Below are 25755 nucleotides of genomic sequence, written 5' to 3' on the forward strand. Positions count from 1 at the left end.
GTTAATGGAATATGCGGAAATGGCTAAACTAACTGGGATACTTAGAAATCAAGATAATAACAAATATAAAAAAGGATGGGAAATGTTTCTTGCATATTTACAAAAGCACTGTAAGGAAGTGAATACATTGGCAAGATTTTTAAAACACTTGTAATGTTATGGATAATGTTTAAATTTGGAGGTAATTAGAGATAAAGACTTTATTGACATGCATAAATGAAGATAATACAAAGGAACCAGGGGAGGGAGTGGAGGGAAGTCGGGGGATTCAAGTAATCCCACAATATGGATTTAATACTAAGTGTATACAGTTATTTTAAATGTTTCATTTTATTTCTTTTACTTTAATGTAATGATTTTGTTTATTGTGAAAATTAATAAAAATGTGTGTGTGTGTGTGTGTGTATTTAAAATGATGAATTTCACCAGTATCTTTTTAAAATGTTGCTTTGATGCTAAAAAAACTCTGAGCCCCGAAAAGCTTCTTTCACATACTTTCTTCAGATGTTCTGTGCACAGCTCTGAAAACAACGGGACAAATTTTGGGTTGACTGACCTTAAGAGACGAAGCAGATTAGTTATACCCGTTGGTTACCTGTAACTTTAGGTATATAACCTTGGATTTATTGATATATTTCTTATATAAATTATTAATTTGTAACAGTCAATATTTTGAGTGGGAATGCATAATAGATCAGAGAGGCAAGCTGCTGGCCCGTCTTGAATGAGTGCCCTTGTTGAAGTTGTGAGCTTCCTTGAGGAGAGAGTGAGTTGTCTTCTTTGGCTCCTTGACTAACTGTTGCATCAGAAGTTGCTGATAATAGCCTGTCTCATCTGAAGAGCTGTGCATCAACCCGGATCCTGTCTGGGCCAAGGAAGATGGAGAAAATAAGGTCATCTTCATTTGGGTAAGGGCATGAGAGATCGCTGTTATGGCATGTGAGCATAGATGCTGCATAAGAAAGGTGGTCAAAATATGTAATTGGACTGTATGTGACATCAGGTTATATAAACCCAAACTGTAACACTTTTCAGTTTAGGCTTCCTGTAATTTTATGCATTACCTGAAAAAAATACCTTGTCACATATGTATTGTGTACCTAACTGAACCCTGAGTGCCTCCACCAAATGTAGTGATGCTGGCTATCACCAGAGGGTGGGGGGTTGGGTTTCGATAGCAGCACCCGTGTTATGCAACAGCCTTCCCAAGGAAGACCGACTCTCCTAAGCAGGGATGGGGAACCTGCAGCCCTTCAGAGGCATTGCTGAACTCCAGCTCCCATCAACCCTGAGCATTGGCCATGCTGGCTGAGGCTGGCGGGAGTTGGGTCCAACAGCATCTGAAGGTCCACAGGTTCCCCATTCCCAAGACTCTAACAGTACAACCCTAGTCATGTCTGCTCAGAAGCAAGCCTTCCCCTCAACTCAGTAGAATTTGCTTCTGGATGAATATACAGGTATGGGATTGCACTGTAAAGTTATTATATACTCTTGGAATACTTTTGAGGTGAGAGCTGAGGGCCACATGCCACTGGTGAGCAGGGCCAGAGGAAAAAGTGTGCAGAGAAACAAATGTGATTTTTAAAATCTTTATACAGTATGCTTACTTCTACACTTGCTCAGATACTCCTCTCTTCATCCTCCATCAAGACAAGCAAGAAACATTATGCGAGTTTGAGGGCACATTCCAGCCTGGCAGAAACACTCAGGGAATGAAGTAGCACAGCCTGGGGAGAGGGGACATGGCCTGGGAAGAGTTCTGTGGGCCAGATAGAGAGGCCTGGAGGGGCCACATTGGCTCCTCAGGCATAAGGCTTCCCAGTCTTTGCTTACTTAGCATTTGAGGGCCTAATTCACCAGTAAGTTTCCTGTTCATTTCAACTGGGTTTTCCTGGCTGCTGGATTGTGCCTTTCGTTTGTTTCTTGCTCTACTTTGCCTGCTCTTCAGAAGGAGTTGTCGAAGCTTAATTACCTCAGGCCATGTTTCCCACAAAGAGCCTGCTTTGGCTGGGTTTCCATTGGCAAAGCTGCCATTCTGACATTTCCAGACTGAAACCGGAGGCCTCCTTAGTGCTTCAGGTGAGGTTCTATTGTCAAGCAAAGCCACACCTGTGCCAACTAGGCATTTCCTTTGGAGTAAGAGACTGTTGGAAATAGTAATAATAACTTCTCACACACCTGAGGGGAAAATAGTGCTAAATGTTGAGCCTAGCCTTCCTGCAGATAATGGAACTATAATCTGAAGCTGAGGACACACCCAGCGTTGCTTTGGAGTAGCTACCAGTCTATGCATCCCAGGCAAACACAACTTTGTTGATATTCACTAAAGAACAAGAGGGATTTTCCTGTACTGACATCAGAGTCCTGGCACTAGGAGAACTACTGCAGTCTTTACTGCACGCCACATATTGCCCCTGGAATGTGTGAGAGCTCCAATGTGGCAAAGTCTGGATCAAATGCAGAGGGAGGCCAGTTCAGATGTCACGGTGTGGTTGGAAGATTAGCAAGAGCTAAAATCTACTATATATTCTATCAAAACGGGTGGAAGAAGGGGTAGCCAATGTGGTGCCCTCTAGATGTTGATGAACTACAACTCTCATCATTTCTGATCGCTGGCCATGCTGCCTGGGACTGATAGAAATTGGAGTCCAATGTCATGTTTATATTCACAAGGGCATCTGTTACTTTTGTTTATAACTCATCAAGTCAACAACACAGCAGCAGCAACACAGGTTAAAAACAGTCACTCTCCAGTTGAAGCAAAAGGGTTTTTTGCCTGAGACATCCACAATCTAGTTGCATTGGTCAGTTTAAATTGTTAACTAACAGCACCAATTCCATCAGACTGCAGAGCAGGGGGAGATATTCAGCAAGGCTATTCAATGGCCTCTACTGAGAGACAGCTGCTTTTGACACTCTGCTTTGTCACTCAATTGTCACTTAGTGGTACTATTCCATTCAGACTACCTAGACTGTTTCCACTCCAGCTGCTTGGTTTAAGAGCTGTCACTTTCAGAACCACTGCCTGAGCTTGCTTTCCCCTCCCTCCTCATTCTCTTTTCCTCTCCTGTCATGTCTTTTCAGTTGTAAGCCTGAGGGCAGGGATTGTCTTACAATCTTGGTAAGCTATGTGGGGAGCACTTTCAGCAAAAGAGTGGGGTAAAAGCCCACTACCTCACTTCAGTGCTTAGGCTGTCTCCTAAGAGAGAGAGCAATCAAGTGCTTAGGCTCTCTCCTCTCTCACGGCTTAATACAATGTTGTTAGAGTTCATCACACCAGTATCTCAGGGTCAGCCTTACCATTAGGCAGAGTGAAGAAGCTGCCTTAGGCAGCAGGTGCCTGGAGAGTGGGGTGGGGTGATCAAGTGAGGTGTTGGAGAACAGAGCTGCATGAACTACATGTCTTGTGCTCTGCAGCCCCTAAGCTGTTGTTGTTTAGTCGTTTAGTCGTGTCCGACTCTTCGTGACCCCATGGACCAGAGCACGCCAGGCACTTCTGTCCTCCACTGCCTCCCGCAGTTGGATCAAACTCATGCTGGTAGCTTCAAGAACACCATCCAACCATCTCATTCTCTGTCGTCCCCTTCTCCTTGTGCCCTCCATCTTTCCCAACATCAGGGTCTTTACCAGGGAGTCTTCTCTTCTCATGAGGTGGCCAAAGTATTGGAGCCTCAGCTTCAGGATCTGTCCTTCCAGTGAGCACTCAGGGCTGATTTCCTTCAGAATGGAGAGGTTTGATCTTCTTGCAGTCCATGGGACTCTCCTCCAGCACCATAATTCAAAAGCATCAATTCTTCGGCGATCAGCCTTCTTTATGGTCCAGCTCTCACTTCCATACATCACTACTGGGAAAACCATGGCTTTTACTATACGGACCTTTGTTGGCAAGGTGATGTCTCTGCTTTTTAAGATGTTGTCTAGGTTTGCCATCGCCTTTCTCTCAAGGAGCAGGCGTCTTTTAATTTCGTGACTACTGCAATCACTGTATACTGAAGTATGGTGTACTCTCTCATCATTCGTGCTGAAGTAGGATTCAGCTACAGATCCAGTTGGCTTCCGTACAAGGAATAAGATGAGGGGATGTGGCATTTCTTGTGGCAAAACATCTTGGGCCAGCCCAACAACATATTCAAAATGGGAAATTGTGGGTTTAAGTTCGGACTATAACCCAAAATTCCAAACCATGGTTTGCCAATCGGGATCTAGCTAGTGCTTAAACTGCAGTGTCCTAATGTGGACATAGCAGAAAACTGTGGTTTAATGAATCCTGGGCATGCTGCATTAAGATGCCAGAGTTGAGGGGAGACTAGGCAGGGCTGTGGAAGCAGAAAGTTTTTTCCTCTTCCCAAAATTATTGTTATTACTCAACCAAACTATTACTCAACCAAACTAAAATATTGAGATGGACATAAATGATCATGAGGAAAAATCACAACTGGCCTGAAACGGGATGTGGAGAGGGGAGGAAGAGGATGGGTTACTCATCCTGTCCTTACTTAGTGACAGTCAGGCTATACTGTAGTTTTGAACTACAGGGTGGGGAGAAAACTAAATTAAGTCAGATTACTGTGAGACTGTTTCTAATAGCATCAGCTTCAGCCTAGCTGTAATCATCTCATTGCTGCATATACAGATCATCACATTCAGCAAATTCAAACAGCTATATTTTAATTAATCTGGTTCTTTTGCTGTTAAATGATATGGCAGCTGTTCTTACAGTTCATATCAAATTACACAGTTGGGAATCAACAATGTGATATTTACACTTTTGCTTCTCTTTCGAGCCCAATCACTTTTCTGAGCAATAAACCTGTCCCCTCAAAAAAAGAAAAAGATAATTTTAACAATAAGATAGAAAAATTATATTAAATAAATTCCATGTGCAGTGAACAGTTTTTAGATTAATATAAAAAGATGGATATGGCAGTAATGTTCTTATGCTAAAATAGTGTGCATGGTTTAGAAATCCCACCCTGCCCCTGCCCCTGCCCCCACCCTGTATCTTAAGTCCACACAATGAGGACCACAGTCAATCATAGGGACAGCTGTTCACACTACTAAAGATAATCCTGTATTTCATTTTAGTGCTATTTTCTTACATTTTAAAACATATCTTAAAATGAAACCAGTTTGACCCTGAATATAAGCATGATTACTCAGGGGAACTACTGAAATAAGAAATAAGAAATTAGGAAATAAATTAGTCAAAGTATTGGGATATTATCACTCATCTTCTAAATACAGATGGACACTGGACTTTTTTTTGATGTTAACATTTTCCACCCAATAGCAAAGGCAGTGAAAAGAACAATTACAAGATAATGCCTTATGATTATTAAGTGAACATAAAACTCACCATCAGTCTATACTGTTTCAGCCAAGAGTCACATCAGAGAACAATAATGAAAAAAAAGAAATAATTGCAACAAAAGAAAATGTTCACTGTAGCAACAAAATCTACTTCTTTATCATACTGCTGAGAAGAGAAAATAGGCTCTCACTTTAGAGGCCTGCCATGCTGAATTCAGCCACTGCTAATAGGGTCTCTTGATTATAAGAGGCTGGCAGAAAAATCAATTTTCTGCCATTCAGACCAATTAGCTTTCCCAGCTGGATCTGAAAAATCTGTATTAACTGCCGAAAACGGCAATAAAATAATGTGGCATGTCCTCTATAGAACTACAGCTGCAAGGGCAGAGACTAAAATCATGAGAGATTTTTTTGAAAAAGCTATTCTAAAATTGCAGTTGGCATCAGTTGGGCCTTTAGATTAGTTAAGGTGGCTCTAAGAGTAGGGTTAGAAATAAATTTCAGGTAGTACTCTGAAATAAACAAAAATCTGCCCTTATTCCCTTATGGGGGACACAACAGCCCTTATAGAGTCCTTTGTAGGTTCTCCATCGGTTGGAGAAAATAACAGAAGCCAACCAGAAAATATTGAGAAGCAAAGCAGCTTGTAAGCCTGATCTTTATTGAACTGTTGCAACAGGGTGCTCCCCTCACACGCAGGAAAGGAGGATCCAGAACAAAGGTGTGTCTGCCCTTACATTTTAAATTGCCCGCCCTGGAGTCCACCCCCCCCCCCAGATACATCATACCTACATCACAGTAAGGGGCATAGCTCAAGACCACCCCCCAGATACATCATACCTACATTACAGAAAGGGTGGTCTACAACAGAAATCCCGAGTGCGTTGGTTATCTCCTGTCTGGCAGACCTGTTAATGGTCACTTGATTGGATACCCTGGGGAGCCTGGTCAGTCTTTTGTAATGACAAATACTTTGTTCCTGAGCCCTTACTTAGTTCACAGGCTCACCCTATTCATACACAGACATACCCTTAAAACAGGATTTGTGAACAAAAAGACGATGGGGAGGCTCCCCCCTCCCTCCTTGCAGAGAAAACATTTGGTCAGTTTGGGAGTCAAAATGGTTTCAGGGCGGTCCTTCTGTGATGCTCCAGACATGTGGTCCACACATCTATGTATGCACTTGGTTGGTACATATATATATATATATATATATATATATATATATATATATATATAACCTTAAATTTTTTATTTCAACTCAAATGCAAATCTCTATGTAATCATGTCACACCAAGGGGCTAATGAAACAGGCTTTGTGGATTCAACATCAAACCAGCTTTTCTCCCTCTCCCTCACTTTGCTTAACATCCAGCCTGCTGAGGTGTTCTGAAGAACTCAAAAGCTCAATCACTAAATATTTTGTGACAGTTTAGGTGGGCCTAATAAAGGTATTGCCTGTCCATGGATTTTGGAACCATTCTTTTGAAATTGCTTGTTGGCAGGCAGAGGCAGTTGGGGCTCTTATTTCATCTGGCATAACAGTCAAAAGTTGCCTTGAGGATGTCACTGTATTAAGAATTTCCTTAACGAGAAGTGCAAGTCAACTCCAAATAGTAAAAATAGAGAAATAAATGAAAGATCCCAGCTACAGTAACACAACTGCAATGTTTGCCTCGTACTGGAAGATGTTCAACATTGCAATAATAATTCTAGACTCTGGAGTTAACGGTCTTACAAACACACATACCTTTTTAGATTTATTTTTTCCATTCAGTTTATGAATCACTTCCTATCAAACCTCTTAAAGTGATTTAACAATAAAAATGTCAACAATAAAAACAATTTCAAATAGATACAAGACTGGGAGGGAACTCTCCAACTAAAAGCTTGTTGAAGAAGAATGACCCTCAATAGGTACTAAAAGAGACAATAGGGAGCATATTCATTTGCTTCTCTTGAGCAGGAGCCTTGTAAAATCTTGGTTTCTCCCTCCCTCCCTTCCCTCCTCCACCTGGGCAGAAAGAAAGGCATTGCAACAATGAACTCCCTTCCTCATGGGGTGCTGGTGGAGAGACTGAGAGTTGCTAGTATTTTACAAGCATCCTGCTGTTCAAGAGAAGCCCCTTTCAAAGTAGATAGGCAAAACCAGGCCCCCAATCCAACCCACCTTTTGCGAGACTGCTTGAAAAGGGGCTTCCTTTGAGCTTAGCCCTGCTTGTAGAATACTAGCATCTTCCTCCCCACTTCAAAGAGTGCTTCTTCTTAAAGTTTAAAACATGTTAAGCCAGCCTGGCTGCATTTGGGAACCCTTCTGCTTATTTTGCTGAATAGGGGTCTGGGCATATGTGCTAAAGTGATGGCATCACTGAGTATTCCGTGTCCCCTGCCCCTCGCCCCAGATCTTAAGAAAAAGATGCTTGATCAAGCTTCTCTTTCAAGCAGTACTTTCCCCACACTCCCTCCCTGCTGCCACTATCACTTGTGTTTTTGCCTCATTGGCTCAGGCCCACCCCTTCTTTCTAATTTGTTTAGCACTTAAAATAATCCAAGTGCTTTGAAAAAAACATAAAGTCCCCATCTGGTGATCTGCAGCAGATCCCTTGAGACACAAGAGTGAAAGGGGGGGGGCAGGGAGGACAGAAAGAGAGAATAGCTTTATTTGTACAGCTGCAGGTGAGCTAAAGAAGGTGTTTGAGGGCAGATGCCAGCTCAAAAAAACATCCAATTTTAGAACAAACAGAAAGACCTGCAGAATCATACCAATCGTCTATCTAATCAGTACAGTGAATTTAAAAAAAGGTAAATTCTATGTTAGGGAGCAGTAGGAAAGGAATTGAAAATAAAACGGTCAGTATCATAATGCCTTCATCCTAAATTATGAAGTACTCTACTTCCCTTTGTCTGTCCTGAATCGTCCCACATTCAGCTCCACATGATGGCCTCATTGGGTTCCAATATTACTTTCTCTACACCCTGCACAATGTTTTGCACTTCTATCATGTTTCCCCTTACCTCGTAACCAAAAAGCAACCAGAATTGTACACAAGTACATTCCAAGTGTGGCTGCAACTTACTGACCTGCGGAGTGCTCTGGGCAGTTCATGGTGCAAATCCAGGTTCTTTGATGGCATGGGGAGGGAGAAGGCGCTGAATGTGTACTGAGGAATTACTTGATGGCAGAGTTCCCAGCCGAAAGGACAGATCTTTTAGATTATAGGTGGTTTTTGGAATGTTTTCAAGTTTTCAGGGGCTGGGGTTGTTTTGTCTTGCTGTGTTTTGTTAAGTTTATATGTTGTATGAATTTATTTTATTCACACTTTCCCACCACCCTGTAATTTTTTTTATGAAGAGCTATTAGAATACTATTAAATAAATAACAATTTGTGGGGATCCTGATGAGTTGTTCCAGGTACTGTGTTTTTTTAAAGAGAGTAATAACACTAAACTCAGTCGGACTTACTTCTTGGGAAATAGGATTAGGCCAGTGTTATCAGCTGGAGCTCAGAAGAGGGACTACTCTCTATATACTCGTAGGCACCTTCCCGTCGAGGCTTGGCTAGAGTCATCTCAGAATCTAACTAAACGGGCATAAACCACCTGGTGTGCCCGGGGACAGCTGCTAGTGCTGCATTCACAAAACAAGCTAGTTCGCTCCCCAAAAGGGCAAAGTCAGGAGGTCTCTTTAAACCAGACATTGTTGGACCACAGCTCCCGTCAGGGTCAGTGAGCGCGGCGCGACCATTAGGGATGATGGGAGTCGTAGTCCACCAAAACAGCTGAACCCACAATTCCTACTGGTTTCTAGTCACGAGGCGAAAATGTCCTGGCCGTTTTTTTTACGTCATCGGGCAAACCGCTTTAGCTTGCGTAGGGAAAGCCAGACGAGAAGGGCGAGGGAGGAGCCCAGGGGACAAAAGTCTTTCCTGACGGGCGGAAGGAGAGGCTGTCGGGTGTGGCTAAGCTAAAAAGCAACGGCTGTGGGAGACTGGCTGCGACGAAAGCGTGACGTAAAAAGGAGGCGGGGCCCGCGCGTGCCAGTAAAGCTAGGGGCAGCGGACAGAGCTGGCGGGTGGAGTGAACTGCTCTTTAAGGGCCCAGAGCCTGTGGTTGACAAAGACACTTCCGGCTTCTTATTGCAGTTCGAATCCTCTTGATGAGGGACAAGAGCTGTAGAAGTACATAGGAATCAATGTAAAACGGCATACAAACCGCAACTCTAAAACGAAAAGTAGATTTCTTAAGAGGTTGCATGGCTTTGCGGTGATCATACCATTCTGCGCTCAAAGTAGAGACGTTATAAGGAGGTTTCACGTTAAATACTATACATTTAAAGCGTATTTCCCGCCTCCCCAAATAATCATTTTCCTTTACATTTCTATCCCCATGCTTTTTAGGTGGTCCCTTCCCATAAACGCGCACTCAATCTTCTTTTAATTGATTGTATGTCGCTGTACTGGAACCCTTTATGAGGTACTACTAATGTTCCAAATGCATAGAAAAGTTCCAAAACAGACAATGAGGTGTCACTGTCAAATTGTAATCCTAAACACGAGTAAACAAAGAAACAGTGCAGTGTACAATGGTTAGAGCTTAAGACTGGGGTATGGAAGACCAGGGTTCAAATCCTTACTTTCAAATCCTTACTGAGCATGTTGCTCAGATTGCCTCAGTCACTCTCCGTCAGCCTAACACACCCTGTCAGGCTGATGAAGAGGTCCGGAGCAGTCCAAAGCTTGCTCGTGATAATGTGTCATTTTAGTAAGTCTTAATACTGTAAAGGCATTGCCCAATTGTGGAATCTTTTGTTGTTGACCAACATTCGGCCTTGCTCTGTTTAGTTTTGAGTACATATGCATAGTGGGATCAGTGGTGCTGCTAATGCAAGGATCTGGGTGAAAAAGAGTTCTGGACCTGTAACAGAAAGATAGTGCTCAGTGCGGGTAATCAAACTGTTTGTGTGGCTCTGCTATTTTCATTTGGGTCTACAAAAGAGAAACAATAGTTTTATTCCCTACTGCGAATGCTTTAACTACTCTGAGCATGACTAATGTTGGATGCAATCCAATATAACTGCAACAGAGCATTACATTTCATACATCTGCTGAAGTTTATGTTCACTTAAGATTGTGCTATAACAATTTGCACAGTAGCACAATGCAACCTAGATTTAATCCTTAAAAATTAAATGGATTTATTCCCAGGCAAATGTCTGCAATCCTAATTTGGTGAGCCCGATTGTAGCCAAGAGGCAGTACCTCTGTGTGTGCATACATTGCTGTTTTTAAATAAATGTTTCTTAAATTTTGAGAATACAACCCCAAATAATCAATAGGATATACTAATCAATCAAAGGAAGATGTAAAAAGAAAAGAAAAAACCCAATAAACCCGCACTGTTAGCGGCCCTGCAAACTCTTGTCTCTTTTCTCGGTTCGCCAACCAATAAGCGAGCGGAGGGCTCGAAATGGGCGTGGCGCGATGGCGGAGGTGCCGCGTGAGGGGAGTGGGCGTGGCCCGGCGCGCGGAGACCCGGGAGGCGTGGCCTCCGCAGCGGCTTCTAGTCGCCTTTCCCCTCCCCTCCCCCCCCTCCGGCACTTGTGAGTGACAGGCGGGAGTTCAGGAGCTGCGAGGACGCCGAGTCGCCGTTGCCGCCGCCAAACCGTGGAAGGAGAAGCCGCTTTTTCGCCGCCCGGAGCGCTGCTTCTGCCGCCTCCTCCCCTTCTTTCTCCTCCTCCTCTCCTACGCAGTACTATGAGGCGGCCCTGACGGGGGCCACCGCAGCCCGCCCGCCCTGCCCCCCTTCCCCCTCTCCTCGTCCCCCCCTCGCCCCCAGCCCCCTGTCCTCGCCTCAGCCCAGCCCAACGAAGCCCGGCGCGGCGGCGGGGTCTGGGCTCCCCACCCGCCCCCCGATGACTGCGGCAAACTGCGGCGGCGCCAACGACGAGTTCGACTTCAGGCTCATCTTCGGGGAGGACGGGCAGCAGCCGGGGCCGCCGCCGTCGACGACGACGCCACTGCCACAGCCGCTTGGGCCTGCCTCCGCCTCAGCAGGTGCGTCTCGCGGACCGGGCTGGCTCGCCTGTTGCCCTCTGGCTCGGCCGGGGGGGGGGGGAGGCGGCAGCTTTGCAACTCCTTCCAGCCGCTTCGGACGTGACGGGGCTTTGGCGAGGTGCGGTGGGGTAGGGGGAAAAGATTGCCCCCAACCAAGTCCTACTCGGAGCAGAGCAGTTGGAATTAACGGACCTGAATTAGTCACGCCCTTTTATTTCGTTGGGACTACTCCGAGCAGGTCTTGGTTGGCTGCAGCCCTTGATTTCCCTACCCGAGTCGCGCTGGCCTTAGGACTGGTGAGGGGTGTGCGCGTGATGGTGGCCCTGCGATTCAGCGCACGTTTAATTTGTCAGGGTTAGTCTCTTTAGGCTGCTGTAACAGAAGCCCCCCAAAACATTCTTGCGGAACTTTGAAGCCTGATAACAAACTTCTCCGAGTAGACGAGTGTAAGGTTACTCGGGAGTAAGGCCCAGTGGTCACAGAGCCGGCGTGCGTAGGATCCGGGTCACAGGGCGTGGCTGCTGTGTATATATTGTGGACGCATAGGACCTTTTGGTTCCACTGACTTGATTCTGCATAAGTGTATGTTAAGTTACTTGGAAGAAAGTGACATTGACCCCAGTCACAGGATTGATGTGCGTGGAATTGCACCACGAGGTCATGAGCGAGGAACTCTTGACGGAATAAATTTATTCAAGATTATTTGAGAGTGAATCCTATTGGAACCCATTGGATTTATTATGCATCTGCTAAATAAATAAACATGGTCAAAACTGCTTCAGGATCAGTGTGCGTAGGATCAAGCTGCATGTCTATTTGGTTCAATTCAGTGACTTAAATTTATGCTTGGGGCAATCCAAAATAAGCCTACATGGGAATAGATCTTGTTGGACCTAGTGGGACGTGATTCAGAGTAAGCACACATAGGATTCAGCCATATGTCTGCTGTAAATGCTATGCACATTTCACTAGTGAGTAATTGTTATTTATTTAGGTAACACTAGCAGGACAGGTGCCTGCTTGGAGGAGCTTACAAACTAAAATTGGTCTCACTTCTGAGTGTAAAAAATGCATACAATTGTATGCACTCTCAGGGGATAAGTAGCATTGAACTCTGTAACTATGCATAGGATTTGACTCTTACGGTGGCTTCAGTCTTTCGTACATTTTCTTCAAAGCAAGTCCCATTGAACTTTATACTCATGTTATGGAATTCTGGACATTCTCTCCCATCCCACCCCACCCCATCAGTTCTCTTCCCCACAAATGCTCAAGGACAGATGGATCAGAGAATGAAGCTTGCTTCTGAGTAAGCATGAATAAGATTGTTCTCCAGGTCCTGAATGAGGAAAGAATAATGAATGTTTTGTTTGGGCTCAAAGATCCCAGAAAGTGTTGTGAGATGTTGAACTCTTGGTAAGGGAGACTGTATATATCCTGTTTAGAAACTTCTGTGAAGCTGATAGAAAATAACTTGGGTTGAACATAGTGTATTTTACACATATGAGGCAGTTGTATACTGAACTGGTTCATGTAGCCCACTATTGCTGCCTCTGACTGGCAGTGACTCAGGCCAGAGGTTTTCCCCAGCTTTGTCATATGAGATCCTCTTAACTGTCAGGGATTGAACTTAGGACCTCAGCACATGAAAAACACATCCTCTACTACTGAGCTATGAACTCTGTGTTCTTAGAGGTTCCTGCGGCGGCGTTAAGGCAGCAGGCGGGTAGTGAGAGGGGTGGTTGGAGGTTCTATCTGGAGTTGTCTTTGCATATGAAAAGGGGTGGGTGGTTGCGGTGCCCAGCTGTAATATTTCATTGATAAAGCAAATTTCAAATGGTCATTAAGTGAGCTGAACTGAGGATTCTGCAGCCAGCTTTTATTTGAATGGTTGGTGCTTTTACAAACTGATGTTAAATCAAATTGCCAAACTTAGCAAATTTAAGCCTCAAACCAAGAAGCCTACTGGGAGAGCTGGCATTCAGACTATTTATTTGTGATGTGGTCTGTTAGTTCCATAACTTTCTGGGAAGTCACTGGTTTATGATTCTGTTTTCTGGAGGTGTTTGGTTTATTTTGGGTTGTTTCTTTAAGGTAGTTTATTTATGGCAGGTTGGATAACAAAGTAATTTAGTGTATATGGTCTGTAAGAATTATTCAAGTACTGTAATGAAAAAAGTGTAGGAAGTTTCTATCCTCCAAGAAAATTTTTAGAAAAATAAACCACTTAAACACAAGAGAAGTCAACTACCAAAAAAACAACAACAAAAAACCCCAACATTCCTCTGGGGGAAACAAACCTGAACAGACTAGTCTGCTATGCCAAAGGCTATGCAGTAGTGTGAAAATGGAGGAATTGGTGGTGAATCTGTCAAGCTGTTGTCTTAGGAAGTAAACTGCTTGTGGAAGATAAATACTGTATTTACTCGAGTTTAATGCGCCATCAAATCTAATGCACACCTCAGTTTTCAGAACCTTGAAACCAGAAGCATATTTGTTGGTGAATGTAAATGTGCTATTGAATGTAATGCACAGCTTAATTTTTGCAACGTTATTTGGCCAGAAAAAGTGAGCATTAGATTTGAGTAAATATGGTATATTCAAATCACCTTGGCCCTCAGTGGTCCTGAAAGCTGCATAACTAGAATTGAGGAATCCTGAGGTGCCTTAGTGAAATAAGTGCAACAGGGTCTCAATAGCATGTGCGTGATGATTATGAACAAGCTGAGAAAAAGGAAATAAAGAGCAAGTGTGTGAAGGAACTGAAACTGGCAGTATTTTGATGAAAGCCTCTGTGAAGATTATGGACATTTTGAGGCAGGTTACTTCTAAAGAAGAGCACAGTGTAAAATATCCTTTTATCGTTCAACGAATCCTTGACCAAGTTATATGTTAGTGATGGTAACAGTAATCTTGTTTGTACTGTGTTGTTGAAGAATATTTGTATAACGTGCATAGAACTTGATTATGGACACAATCATAGAACTGTAGTGTTGGAAGGTACCCCCAAGGGTTATCTAGTCCAACCCCCTGCAATGCAGGCATCACAGCTAAAGAATCACAGACAGATGGCCATCTAACCTCCCTCTGAAAACTTCCAGTGAAGGAGAGTTCGCCACGTTCTGAGGAAGTTGGTTTCAATACAGGCAGACTATATGGTAATCCAGTATTAAACTATTTAGTGTCTTAAAAGTTAATTTGAGCATGGAAATGCGTTGTTAGCCACTTCTTTTTGTGAAATGAATAGCTTACGAATCTCTTAAAACATAGCATAACCACATACCCCCAAGAAAAAAATGAAGGACGCAAGGAATAAGGCTAACGCTTTAGGATGTTAGTGAAGATGATACGTAAATAGCACATGGCTATTTTGGGAAGTCTAGTTTTGAAAATGCACTTCATGTTTTTAAAAATATACTAGAAAAAACTGTTTAAAAAAAGATTGGCAAGTATTGTTGATTCAAATGAGTTGCTTCAACGTGATTTGTTCATCAGGTTCCACCTATATTTCAGTGTTCTTAATCTTTAATTGACTTGTAAATTAGCTGTATTCCTCATAAGAATTCCCATCAGGTGAATAGGCATGAACGTTTTTCTAATTTGGAATAGTTACTGTTATTAGTTTATTGCTTGCTTTTTCAGAAAAAGTTATTTGCAGGGTAAAAATAAACATTAAAACAGGAACCTAAAATGCTCATCCCATTAGAAAGATGAGTAGAAGAAGAGGCAGTAAACCTATCTATGGACCCCCCAAATTGAGGACCAAAAGCCTGGGTGAATAAGAATATCTTTTCCTGGTGTTTAAAAGCAGATAATGATGCTGCCAGGCTTGCCTCCCTGAGAAGAGCATTTCTCCAAGCTTCTCCCCTTCATTTAAACCCTACGACAACCCTGTGAGGTTATGCTGAGAGGTAGTAACTGGCCCAGCAAGCTTCATGGCCAAGTGGGGATTTAAACTCAGGTGCTAGTCAGACACACTAACCACTATATCATACTGACATTAGCAAGTGGCAAGTGCCATAACTGTCCTTTCCTTCACACTTGCGAGATTCCTTTCCTTGTGTGCTTTAAAGTCTTCAGTAAAATTGTACATACTGCCTGCCACTGTGCAGCTCCACTTATGAAGCACCATAGCAAGTAGCACAAAGGCAAATCCTCTGCACTAGCACCTCATCATTTTGTTTTGCTTAATTTTATTTTAATATATTTCAAGTTTTGTGTATCCTTTCATCTATAAAAGAGTGCACATTCGCTGCATGTGTGGACAGGATATTGTCCATCGGAAGGGAACTTGCAGGAATATGATGTAAAGTTGAGCCATGCCTTGTGGTGAAAGGCTGTGTATCTGCATGCAAGTGATAGAATCAGGAAGTCTTTAAAGATAATTCAACTGGGACGCTATAGGTCCAGTGTAACTAGATGTTCCTTAATAATTGGATATGAATAGAGGGATTTTAGAGTTGAGATGAACTGTTTTTTAAATATTCCTTTTCAGCCTGGATAGGTTCCCCAAACACTTTATGGCTAAAATCCATACAAATTAGAATTTAATTAGGGACACGGTGGTGACATGCATGTTGGGGGAGCAGTCTTTGGCCCTTAGAAATTGATGCCACAGTCCAGGCCCCAGGCTTTTCCCACCAAAGGAAAATGGTTTAAAAAACTAAAGATTGACTCAGGGACTGGGTGATCATAAATTTAAACCCACAGAAGTCTTCCGTCTGTTGATCTTCTTTCTTTATTCTTTCTTTGGTGATCACTCGTAGCTGAGTAAGATTGTCTTCCATGAACACAGTCTTAACAGTGAGTCCATAAGTGGCTGCGGAGACCAATTCAGGATCCACACGTCCTTCCACATTGGGGACATAGGTTTCCAGGCGGGAGTTGATCATGGTGAGGGTTTGCCAAATGTGCCTTCCTCTTAGCCTGTTTCTCTGTTTCATCCTACAGTCTTCTAGACCCTATCATCACACCAGTATCTATATACCAAGCCTTTGTTCTTGTTAAATACTGTAGAATGTTCTTACTAAATATGATTTTTGGCTGCAAAATGTGTTTAACTGGCTAAAATCAGGTAGCTATGGTAGTTCATCTGTACAGAATTCAGAGTTATAAAACTGGTATGTGCAGAAACCCATTACTGACAGTACTGCTGAAATGAGGCTGCTAATAAAAAGAGGACCGAGGCTAAAATAGCTTGAACTGTTTATGTATTGACATTTTGTAAAAGTTCAAAGTTATTTATTGGAAAGTGCAATGTTGTTTTTTTGGCTGCTCTTTGAGGATTGTGGCAGTTTTAATGGAGGAAGGGGATGAAGAGTTTGACAGGGTAGTATTGTATTTATAAGCTCACACTGCAAGCTTCTTCATATTGTAAACGACTTAACACTTTTTGTGGATGACTACTTAAAATAAGCCCCACATAATTAGTTCCAGTGTTAGTCTGTTCGCACTGATTGTTGCTGCCTTTGTTTGTATCTGTCCATTTGCATTTATGAAAAAAGAAGTGCCGAACATAACACACACAATATTACCAAACTTTGTGCAAATAAAGATGCAAAATTTCCTTGAATTCTGAAGATAGGGAGGATAATGGTGGTAGTTTGTTTAAATGCAGAGAAAGAAAACAAATCTACAGTAGTTGCTTTCAAAATAGCTTGTATTAGGAATAGGTATCCTGAATAGTATTTTGCATACTTATTAATTTTACTTTGTTCAAATTACTATAGCTATGCATGGTATATATCTTAACTGGACCTGGTGAAATATGATAGCTTAAAATTTGAGCCTCAAAACGTTCAGTCACCACAGAATGGAGGAGAGGGGAAAGTGGTTTGGTTCACATGTCCTGTCAAACCATAGTTAAAATAAGCTGTAGCTTAATGTGAATGTGCTGCATGCTGGCATATGCTGGCAATCAAGCTACTGGGAAACAAGCCCATGGTATCACTTGTATTATCCAGACCAAGGTTGTGACTTTGTCTCCAAACTATGAGTGAAAGGTCCGAGTCTGGATGACACCACATGCTACACAGCATGGCTTTCAGGACCAGGCATCAGACTTCCCATACCCCAACCCAAATAATAAGAGACCAATGAGATTGGCTTTGGGTCAAAACAGGCCACAACTTTATTGAATGCAGATGAAAGAGGTTTGGCTTGGGCGTTGGGCAATCTAAATACTTCCTGCCCGCCTGCCAGAAGTGATGCATGGTCAATCCAGGTGGGGGTTCCTAAGACTTACATGCAATAGGGTGACCCCCACAGGGATCACCGTCTGGGGGAGTGCCTTCAGCCCTGGCCCTGCAGGGCACGCGGACATGGCCATTCCCCCTGGATCCCTGGATACCCCAGCGTTTGTAGGGGCAGGTGGAAACTACAACCTCCCCTCCATCCAAAACAAAGGATTGCCCCAATTCCCAACCAGTTGTGATGATTGCTGTGAGGTAGGCAAAACCACTGGGTCAGTGTCAATTAGCCCGATGGCCAAATTCCTTCCCAGCCCCTGAAATGACGGTGACCACCATATCCACAGCAAAGTAAATGACTATCAGCTTAAACCGAGGGTGGCTGGGCGGGGAAACACGGTGCAGGAACAAACAGGCTGAGCCCCAGGTGCTGGCTGCTTAAATGGGAAAGGGGTGGATCCAAGGGAAGCCCACTGTCTGCTCCATCGGCTCCGCCCCGGCACAGCCCAAGCCCCAGCTGCATCCCGATTTGCCAAAGCAGGGAGCAGGCCAGGATACGGTTCCTGATAGACGGAAGGGGATTATACCCCCTCCGCCAATCAGGAAGGGCACAGCCAGTTTGAATTCCATTGTCAGGGCTCCAGTGAAGCCGCCTCTGTCCTGCAATGCTGCCTCATGAAAAGGCTGAGTGGGCTTCTTCCCTGGCAGCATAGCAGCAGGAGCAGAGGAGGAAGGAAACACCCATTATTTTAGCAATGCTTATTTACATTAAGTCATAGTTTATTTTAACAATGGTTTAATGTGATGTACAAACCAGGCCAGCCTATTGAATGAACCTCAGCTTTCATGTCATGCCTTCCTCTTCTCTTAGATTTTAAGAGAAGAAATGGGGCAGATGATGTTGATGTGGATATCACATTGGTTGTAGGAGTTAAAAGTAACATGCCTTTTCAAGTCCATGTTGTAATATTTTATGAAAGTATATTGCTTCTTTTAAATAAACTTTCCCAGTTTACTTGAAAGTAACATGAATTTTCTTGAGAGAAAATTTGACTGAGTTGCACTTTTGATAACCCTTTAAACACACACACGAACATATTTGTACATGTTTTGAAAATTACAATAACTTATTGCCTCCTGTTACCCTTTTTTAAAAACATGGTTGTGACTGCATATTTAAAACATTTATATCCTGCCTTTTGGTCTCATAAGCTATATGGTGAAGTATAGAGGATGTAATTCTGAGAACAAGATAAATATCATAGTTGTTAACCTATGCACAAATTAGAAACAGCAGCATCATTGACAATAGGCATATATATTTTTTTTAAAAAATCTGGAAGCAGGTGAGGAGGAGCTGGTGGTGGAATTTAGCATGATGAAGTTTCCTAAGTGAGCAAAAGAATCTTTTCTCCTAGTTAATTAGGAGGGAAAGCTTCTTTCATGTGTAACTAAAAAAACTGTAGAGATAATGGCCATTAAAATGTTTTATTTAGTGCCATTTATGTACCTGTCAGTTTACAGACTAATGTAAGCCAAAGGACAGCTCCTTGTCTGTAAGAGCTCACAATTTAAAAAGGGAGAGGAAGATTAAGAAAAAGTAATAGGATGATTGTGCAGCAATACAATACACAATAATTTTTGTGTGGAATGAGAGGTTTCACAGAAGGAGTTGGTTGGGAGGGATTTAAAGGATGGATTCATGCAGTGTATGTATCCTGGGAGGTAGCACCAGCAGGAGGAAAGGCCTGCATGGGAGAATATTATTTTAAGTGATCAGTAGGTCTTTAGGTTGAGGTTTTGCTTCAAGGTAGTAATTGGGAGGTATGATAATCATGGGCAGTAATATCTTGGAATATGAAGCTTTTGGAGAGCTTTAAAATTAAGGACAAGAAGTTTGTGCTGGTTGTTGAAGAGGACAAGATGCCAGTGAAGCAAGCTAAGGCATTGCAAGGTCTACGTAAGGTGAATGATGTGGCTGCCTTATTCTGGTTACAGGTGGCTGAGCTGTAAAAAGTTAGAAAATATGGTTGCAGTAATCCAGGTGGTCAGAATGTTCTGGATTGGTCTTGCCAAAAAACAAAGGTTTTGACATGTTATAGTAGGTACATTCCAGAGGAAACATGTGGTATTTGAGTCTTATCTGAGAGACTTGTGGCTGCATTTTGCTACCTTAAACAAGCTTGAGATGGTCATCATGACACTACCAAACTTCATGGTGGGGAAAACTGTTTCTTGAGTGAATGAGTAAATGAAATAAAATCCTACTTGAAGTGGTTTTCTGGAGAAAACCAGTGGAACTTGATTGAGAGAGACTGTAAGACTAAAATGTTGAGCAGGTGCCCAAGAGCTTGGTGTATTTAGAATTCTAACTATTTTCTTGCACAACTTGCCTGTTTTGTAGCACTTTACAGAATACTTAGTAATTTAACCAGCTTTCAGTTCTGTTTGTTTATAAATCTGCAGCAGTGAGTGTTATCATAAATGGAGAACAAAGCACAGCCATGAAGATGTTGGGCATTTGGTTAGCTCATCATAATTTACGTAACATATGGACTTATTTATCTCTTAATTTTTAGTCTTCCTTATTTTGTGTATAACGAATACAGTAAGCTTTCATGTTTTGCCTCAAATCATTGCAGAATAAAAGTTATGTTTATATGAGATAAGGATTGTTTGTGTTTAAAAAACTGTTTGAAAATGAAACTGACAGATACAGTTGAGGCAATTATAATTAAGTGAAGTTATGAGCCAGTTAATAGAATGGTTGAATTTTGGAACTGGTTATTGGGATTCAAATCCCAGTTCAGCCTTGAATCTTGGAGCAAGTTATTTCTTCCAAGCTTTGGTTTTTCTATAAGATTGGAATTGTAGTGACTGATTTCCTAGTTGTGTGGGGTGCACACTAAAGTTGGTATAGACACAAGTACAGTATTGAATGCATTAGTCTGGTTTATACATCACACTAAACCAGGCATGGCCAAACTTGGCCCTCCAGCTGTTTTTGGACTACAACTCCAATCATCCCTAGCTAACAGGACCAGTGGTCTGGGATGATGGGAACTGTAGTTCAAAAACAGCTGGAGGGCCAAGTTTGGCCATGCCTGCACTAAGCCAAAGGTAAACCATAGAGAGGTGATATGCATAACTTGTAGGCCAAACTATGACTTAGCAAGGTCATGTGATCCACTTTGCATCTTCCAAGTTCTTTTTACTGTTGCACTGCACTGAAATAAGCTAAGGTTTGGCTTGACATGTTGGCATGTTGTCCGAAAAAGGGCTTGTGGCTAAGCGTTCACCTCATTCAGTGCTATTTTTCTGGAAAAAGAGGTACCGGAACTCAACATGAACGCCTCCCTTGTTCTCTCTTTTTTTTTTTAAAAAAAAATGATGTTTATTGAGAATTTTAAAGTTACAAAGAAAGAAGAAAGAAAAGACAAGAAAAGGAGAAGAAGAGATAAAGAAATAGATAAACATAACAATTAAACAATACAGATAAATAAAAACCAAAGTAAAAAAGAAGGAACAAAACACACAATACATCTAAATCAAAAAACAAAAATAAACAATTAAAAAACAAATCTAATATTCCCAAATCCTCAACTTTCATTAACTTATTTCAACGACCTCACACCTCCCTTTTTTGTATTCTAGTTGTTAATTATCTCAGCAAATCCTTTCCATCTTTCACAATATTCTGTCATTTAAATTACCTTAATCTATTTTAACCTTGTCTTACCTAAAAAACTCTAAAACTTAAAACTTATATATACCAAATTCTTTTAACCATAACATATTCTTTCATAATTCTTTTTGACATTTCTGCTAAGGCCAAATAATTTCATTCCAACATTTTTCTAATACTCATTAATTTTACAATACTTTTCTAAATAAATTTTGAAACTTTCTTCCAATCTTCATCCATCGTCTCTTCTTCCTGGTCTCGGGTTTTGTCAGTCCTTTCTCATCTATCTAGTCCATCAACCCGGTGCTCTTATGTCCGAGGCTCTTAAATCTTTTCCATGTCCCTTCTGCAGGTGGTCTTCTTGTTTATACCTGCCCTTTACTTCATCTTTTGTTGATCGTTTTCTTGTTTTCTTCCCTTTCTCATTGGGGGGTAGGTCTCGGGAGGACTCCAATCCAAAAGTATCTCCATCTCTCCTCAGCAGATCAGCCCATTCCCCACAGTCCCATTCCCCACAGTCAACACTGTAATCTAAAAAATATTTAAAAGCATGTTTCAAAGTCTTTCCAAAATTAAGAGCCCTCACAACTCCAGACCCCCCCTGGTCCACTCCAGGTTCAAACTTCAAGAACAGCGGCTTATACTCCTGCAAGGCCTCGGATCTCTCCATTTGTGTTATTTGAGGTTCAACAACAACCTCCTCCATTTTCTTCTGCCCTTGCGCTTGCCCTATCAAAACAGATTCTTGAGCTGGTTCCTGAATGGTTTCTATATGGGTATTCACCGTTTGTCCAAAGTTTTTAACTGCAACAGTCATCAAATCCATCTTCTCATGCATCTGCTCCAGCAAGGCACTTGTCTTGCAAAAAGCAAGCACCAAGACTTCTTGTAAACACACTTTCCCCCCCAAGGTTAGAGTCTGGTCTCACGATCCTAATCATACAGCTGTGAGGTCCCCAGATCTGCTCCGGCAACAAATTAACAAGCTCCCTCTAGAGGAGACAATTTCTATTTGTATCCATCTTTTAAAAGCAGGACCAACAAGGAAAACTTACTTTCACTTTTCAAATACTTTGTTTCTTTTGATTGCAAGAAGCAACATTGGAATCAATATATTTCTCTTTTTTTTACTATCTGTCAAAAGACGTTCCGTTCACAGTCGATGAACTTTCCCCATAAATTTCTGTCTCTGACACCCCGTTCCCAGGTTTGAGACGGTGGAAAATTTATCTTTCTTTACTCTCTCTCCTGCAGGCTTAAACAGTCAAAAATCCCCCTCTTTTCTCCTGCTTCCAAGAGGGGTTTTGGTGGTGATGAATGAAGGAGATTTAGAACTTTATATACGACTTTCCAGACTTTAGCTTACAAAGTTTTTGCTTCAATCTATTTCAATTTGGCACCGAAACGGGAAGGTTCTAAACAGGAATATTTCTTAATACTTAATACATATTTCTTAATACTTAATACTTAATCCAATTTTTCGTTCTACTCACGGGTACTTGTTTAGAGTCCAATTGTCCACAGGAAAAAGTCAGCGCTCTCCGGCAACGGCTGTGCGGCTTCACTCCGTAAAAGTAGCGGTTGATTCAAAACACCACGCCACTCACCCCACGTCGCTTCGGACCCCCCAAAAAGGGTTTCCCTGCGAGTAGGGGAGGCACTCCTGGTGTCAGCCGAATCCCACATTCCCAGGCTTCCTCCGCCTGGGATTTTTAAAGGGTCTCCGCCTTCAACGCGGCGGCAAGACCCGATTTTCACGGAGCGGGTTCCTCTCTGTCAGAGGAACTCCGCCATTGCCGATGGCGCTGTCCTGGAAGGGCTTGTGGCTAAGCGTTCACCTCATTCAGTGCTATTTTTCTGGAAAAAGAGGTACCGGAACTCATGAACGCCTCCCTTGTTCTCTTTAATGGCAATGGCACCCACCTGAGAAGTGCCAGAACTGAATTCCAGTGAGTTCCGGATGAAAAAAAGCCCTGACCTCACTAATCATGAGCTGTTTGTAGGGGAACTTAGGAGAAATTTGTTGAGAGAGTTGTTGGCATACCCTAGGGGTGGGTATCTTAGCTGAGGTGTTTTTCTTGCTTTTAAAACATGTTGACAAGCACTGTATTCATTTGTGTAGTTGTGACTTGCAATATGTGCAGGCATGACTTGCCAAATGCTAGTAAAAGGCACCTTTTAAACAATTAAAAATTGGGTAATGTAGTGAAAGCCATACATAATGGAGAATAATCACTTGAACTTTCTGTTTAAATTTTCATGTCTTCTCTGCACCATAGATGTACAGTGAATGTGTTATTTTTTTTGAGGGGGACTTCAGAGAGGTTCAGTTTGTTAGTTGAGGACAGAACAGAAGTTGCTTTAAGGTTTCATCACCATGTGTCACAGCTGTAAAGCAAAGGCTGTAGGTTGAGGAATTGGGCAGGGAAAGGATCCTGTTACTAGGCAGACTTAGCAGCAATGTCATATTTTCTGGCACAGACAGTGAGAGCAGTTTCATTTTTCATCTGCTCTTGGCTAGCATCTCTGTAGCTTGGAGGGTAAATTGGGCAGGACAAGCAAACCACACATATAACATGTCCCAGTTCATACATAATGCTAAACAACAATTAAGGTTATTAAGCCAAGAGCATCCCATGGATTCTTATTTTCCAACAGACCATAATTAATAAACCATAGTCAAGATGCTGGGTTGGGTTTTCATTTAACACCAAATCATGGTTTAACATTATGTGTGAATCAGGCCGATGTGTAGGTGGTTTCTTTGGACTCAATATTCTCAGAAAATACTATTGTGGAAGGAGAAGCATATCTCACATGGAGCACATCCAACTAAGGGAGATGCCGATGTACTTTAATAGTTGTCAGCGTTTGTTGCTCCTCCAAGGTATCTTCTAAGGTTATAGTATATCTTACATTATAAAAACAGTTACTTGATCATGCAGTTCAATGTGAGGTTGTCATGTCTGGGTTCAAACGTGTGGAGGAGAGGACAATTTGCTTTTATATGGCAGTTTAATTACTGTGTTAGCTTCTGTGATGATGCCAAAACATTAGGCTTCTGGATTCTTGTCTAGAGACTGTATATTGGCATTGTCTAAATTTATTTGATAATGTTTTCCCATTCCATTCACCCTCATTGGTACAAGAATCTAGAAAATCACAATGAATAACTGAAATACTTGGTGTGACCTTATACAGAATGTTTCTGGTGATGACAGCAAAGCTTTTGTCATCCTTGAGTAAAGTCTGTGATATATGCCAGTTAAAGGATAGCTATAATATTAAATGTGGGATTAATTGTTGAGACTTGTTGGTCATACATAAGATAGGCTTCTGGTTAGTATTTTTACTGCTGATGTTTATATCAGGTGTGGGGAAGCATCCAAGTGTTGAAGTACAACTCTCTGGCCATTGGCCATGCTTGTTGTCGGTGATGGGAGTTACAGTTTAGCAGTATCTGGAGGGCTGAAGGTTCCCCATACCTGGTTTATATGAAGTCTGCATTAACTTTTGTGCTCAGTGATTCAGTTACATATATGCACAATACAGGCAGTGAGTGATTTAGGTGTGTCCAGTATGTGCTTGACTTCGCACAATGCGCAGCACACTGAACTTGGAGATGACCTGAAAACCTCTCAAAACATCACAGAAGGGTGAGAACAGGGTGAGGGCAGGGATGGGACAGGGGCAGCCTTACGCAGGCCCCACTGACATATGTGCTTCCAGAATGTAACCCCCATGTAAATTGGTTGCCTGTATTACATATTGTCTAGGTCAGGCTTTATTGCTTTAATAGCAGTCTGTGCTGTGAAGTTGAATTAGCCTAATGCTGGTGTACCATCACCGACAAAAGGTCATTTGGCATGTGTATATACAAACAATGGAAAGCTCAACTTGGCATTTCTCTGACACTGGATTAGTGCAGAGATTATTGTCCTAAAAGGCCATGTCCCTTAGTTGTGCAATTCCTATATGGACAGCACCTCTTTGTAGACCAGAGTTGGAGAAGCTTTAGGCTTCCAGATATGGTTGGACTCGAACTCCCATAATTGGTGGCTGGTGGCTGGTGTTGATGGGTGTTGGGAGTCCCACAACATACAGGAAGCAACAGGTTCCTCGTCCCTGGTGTGGGCCATAGTATGTGAGTGGCAATTTTACATGTGTGTGTGTGTGTTTCTACATGTGTATACACAGTGGGGAAGGCAGGAAGATTCTGACCAAGTATATCTGACCGAGTACCCCACATATAAGGGCATTTGCCCATGGTCTCTATTCAAAGTTTCATATTCATTCTCATACAGAATAGCATTCTGTTTTAAGAACTCTGCAATGTATTAAGTGGCCTTAAATATACTGTGGATCTGCTGCTGCTGTGTAGATTATGTTCTCTAATGAGAAAACATCAGTTTGTTTAAAAATGCATGAGGTTTGGTGCTCATTTTGTTGTAGCCACATTTTAAACATGCATTTGTTGGCCTTTGTGCTGGAAAGGGTAGCTGTATAAACCAGTTAGACC

General features: G+C 42.2%; 1 protein-coding gene and 1 long non-coding RNA gene across 2 annotated transcripts in view; one reads left to right on the forward strand and one right to left on the reverse strand.

The window, feature by feature from the left end:
• Window positions 1-557: 557 nt before the first annotated feature.
• Window positions 558-10103, reverse strand: LOC310712250. The gene is made up of 2 exons (XR_014528803.1): window positions 8774-10103; window positions 558-865 (listed from the first exon to the last, which is right to left on the reverse strand). It is a non-coding gene; the product is annotated as an uncharacterized lncRNA (long non-coding RNA).
• Window positions 10104-10828: 725 nt separating this feature from the next.
• Window positions 10829-25755, forward strand: part of NFATC3 (nuclear factor of activated T cells 3) — a 50753-nt gene continuing 35826 nt past the window's right edge. The window contains exon 1 of the mRNA XM_083514927.1: window positions 10829-11363. Within this exon, the coding sequence (XP_083371053.1) occupies window positions 11222-11363 (142 nt within the window). The 5' untranslated portion in view covers window positions 10829-11221. The remainder of the gene's footprint in view (window positions 11364-25755) is intronic.

This window comes from Podarcis liolepis (assembly GCF_965112155.1).
Source record: "Podarcis liolepis genome assembly, chromosome: 7".
In the NCBI taxonomy this organism is placed as follows: domain Eukaryota; kingdom Metazoa; phylum Chordata; class Lepidosauria; order Squamata; family Lacertidae; genus Podarcis; species Podarcis liolepis.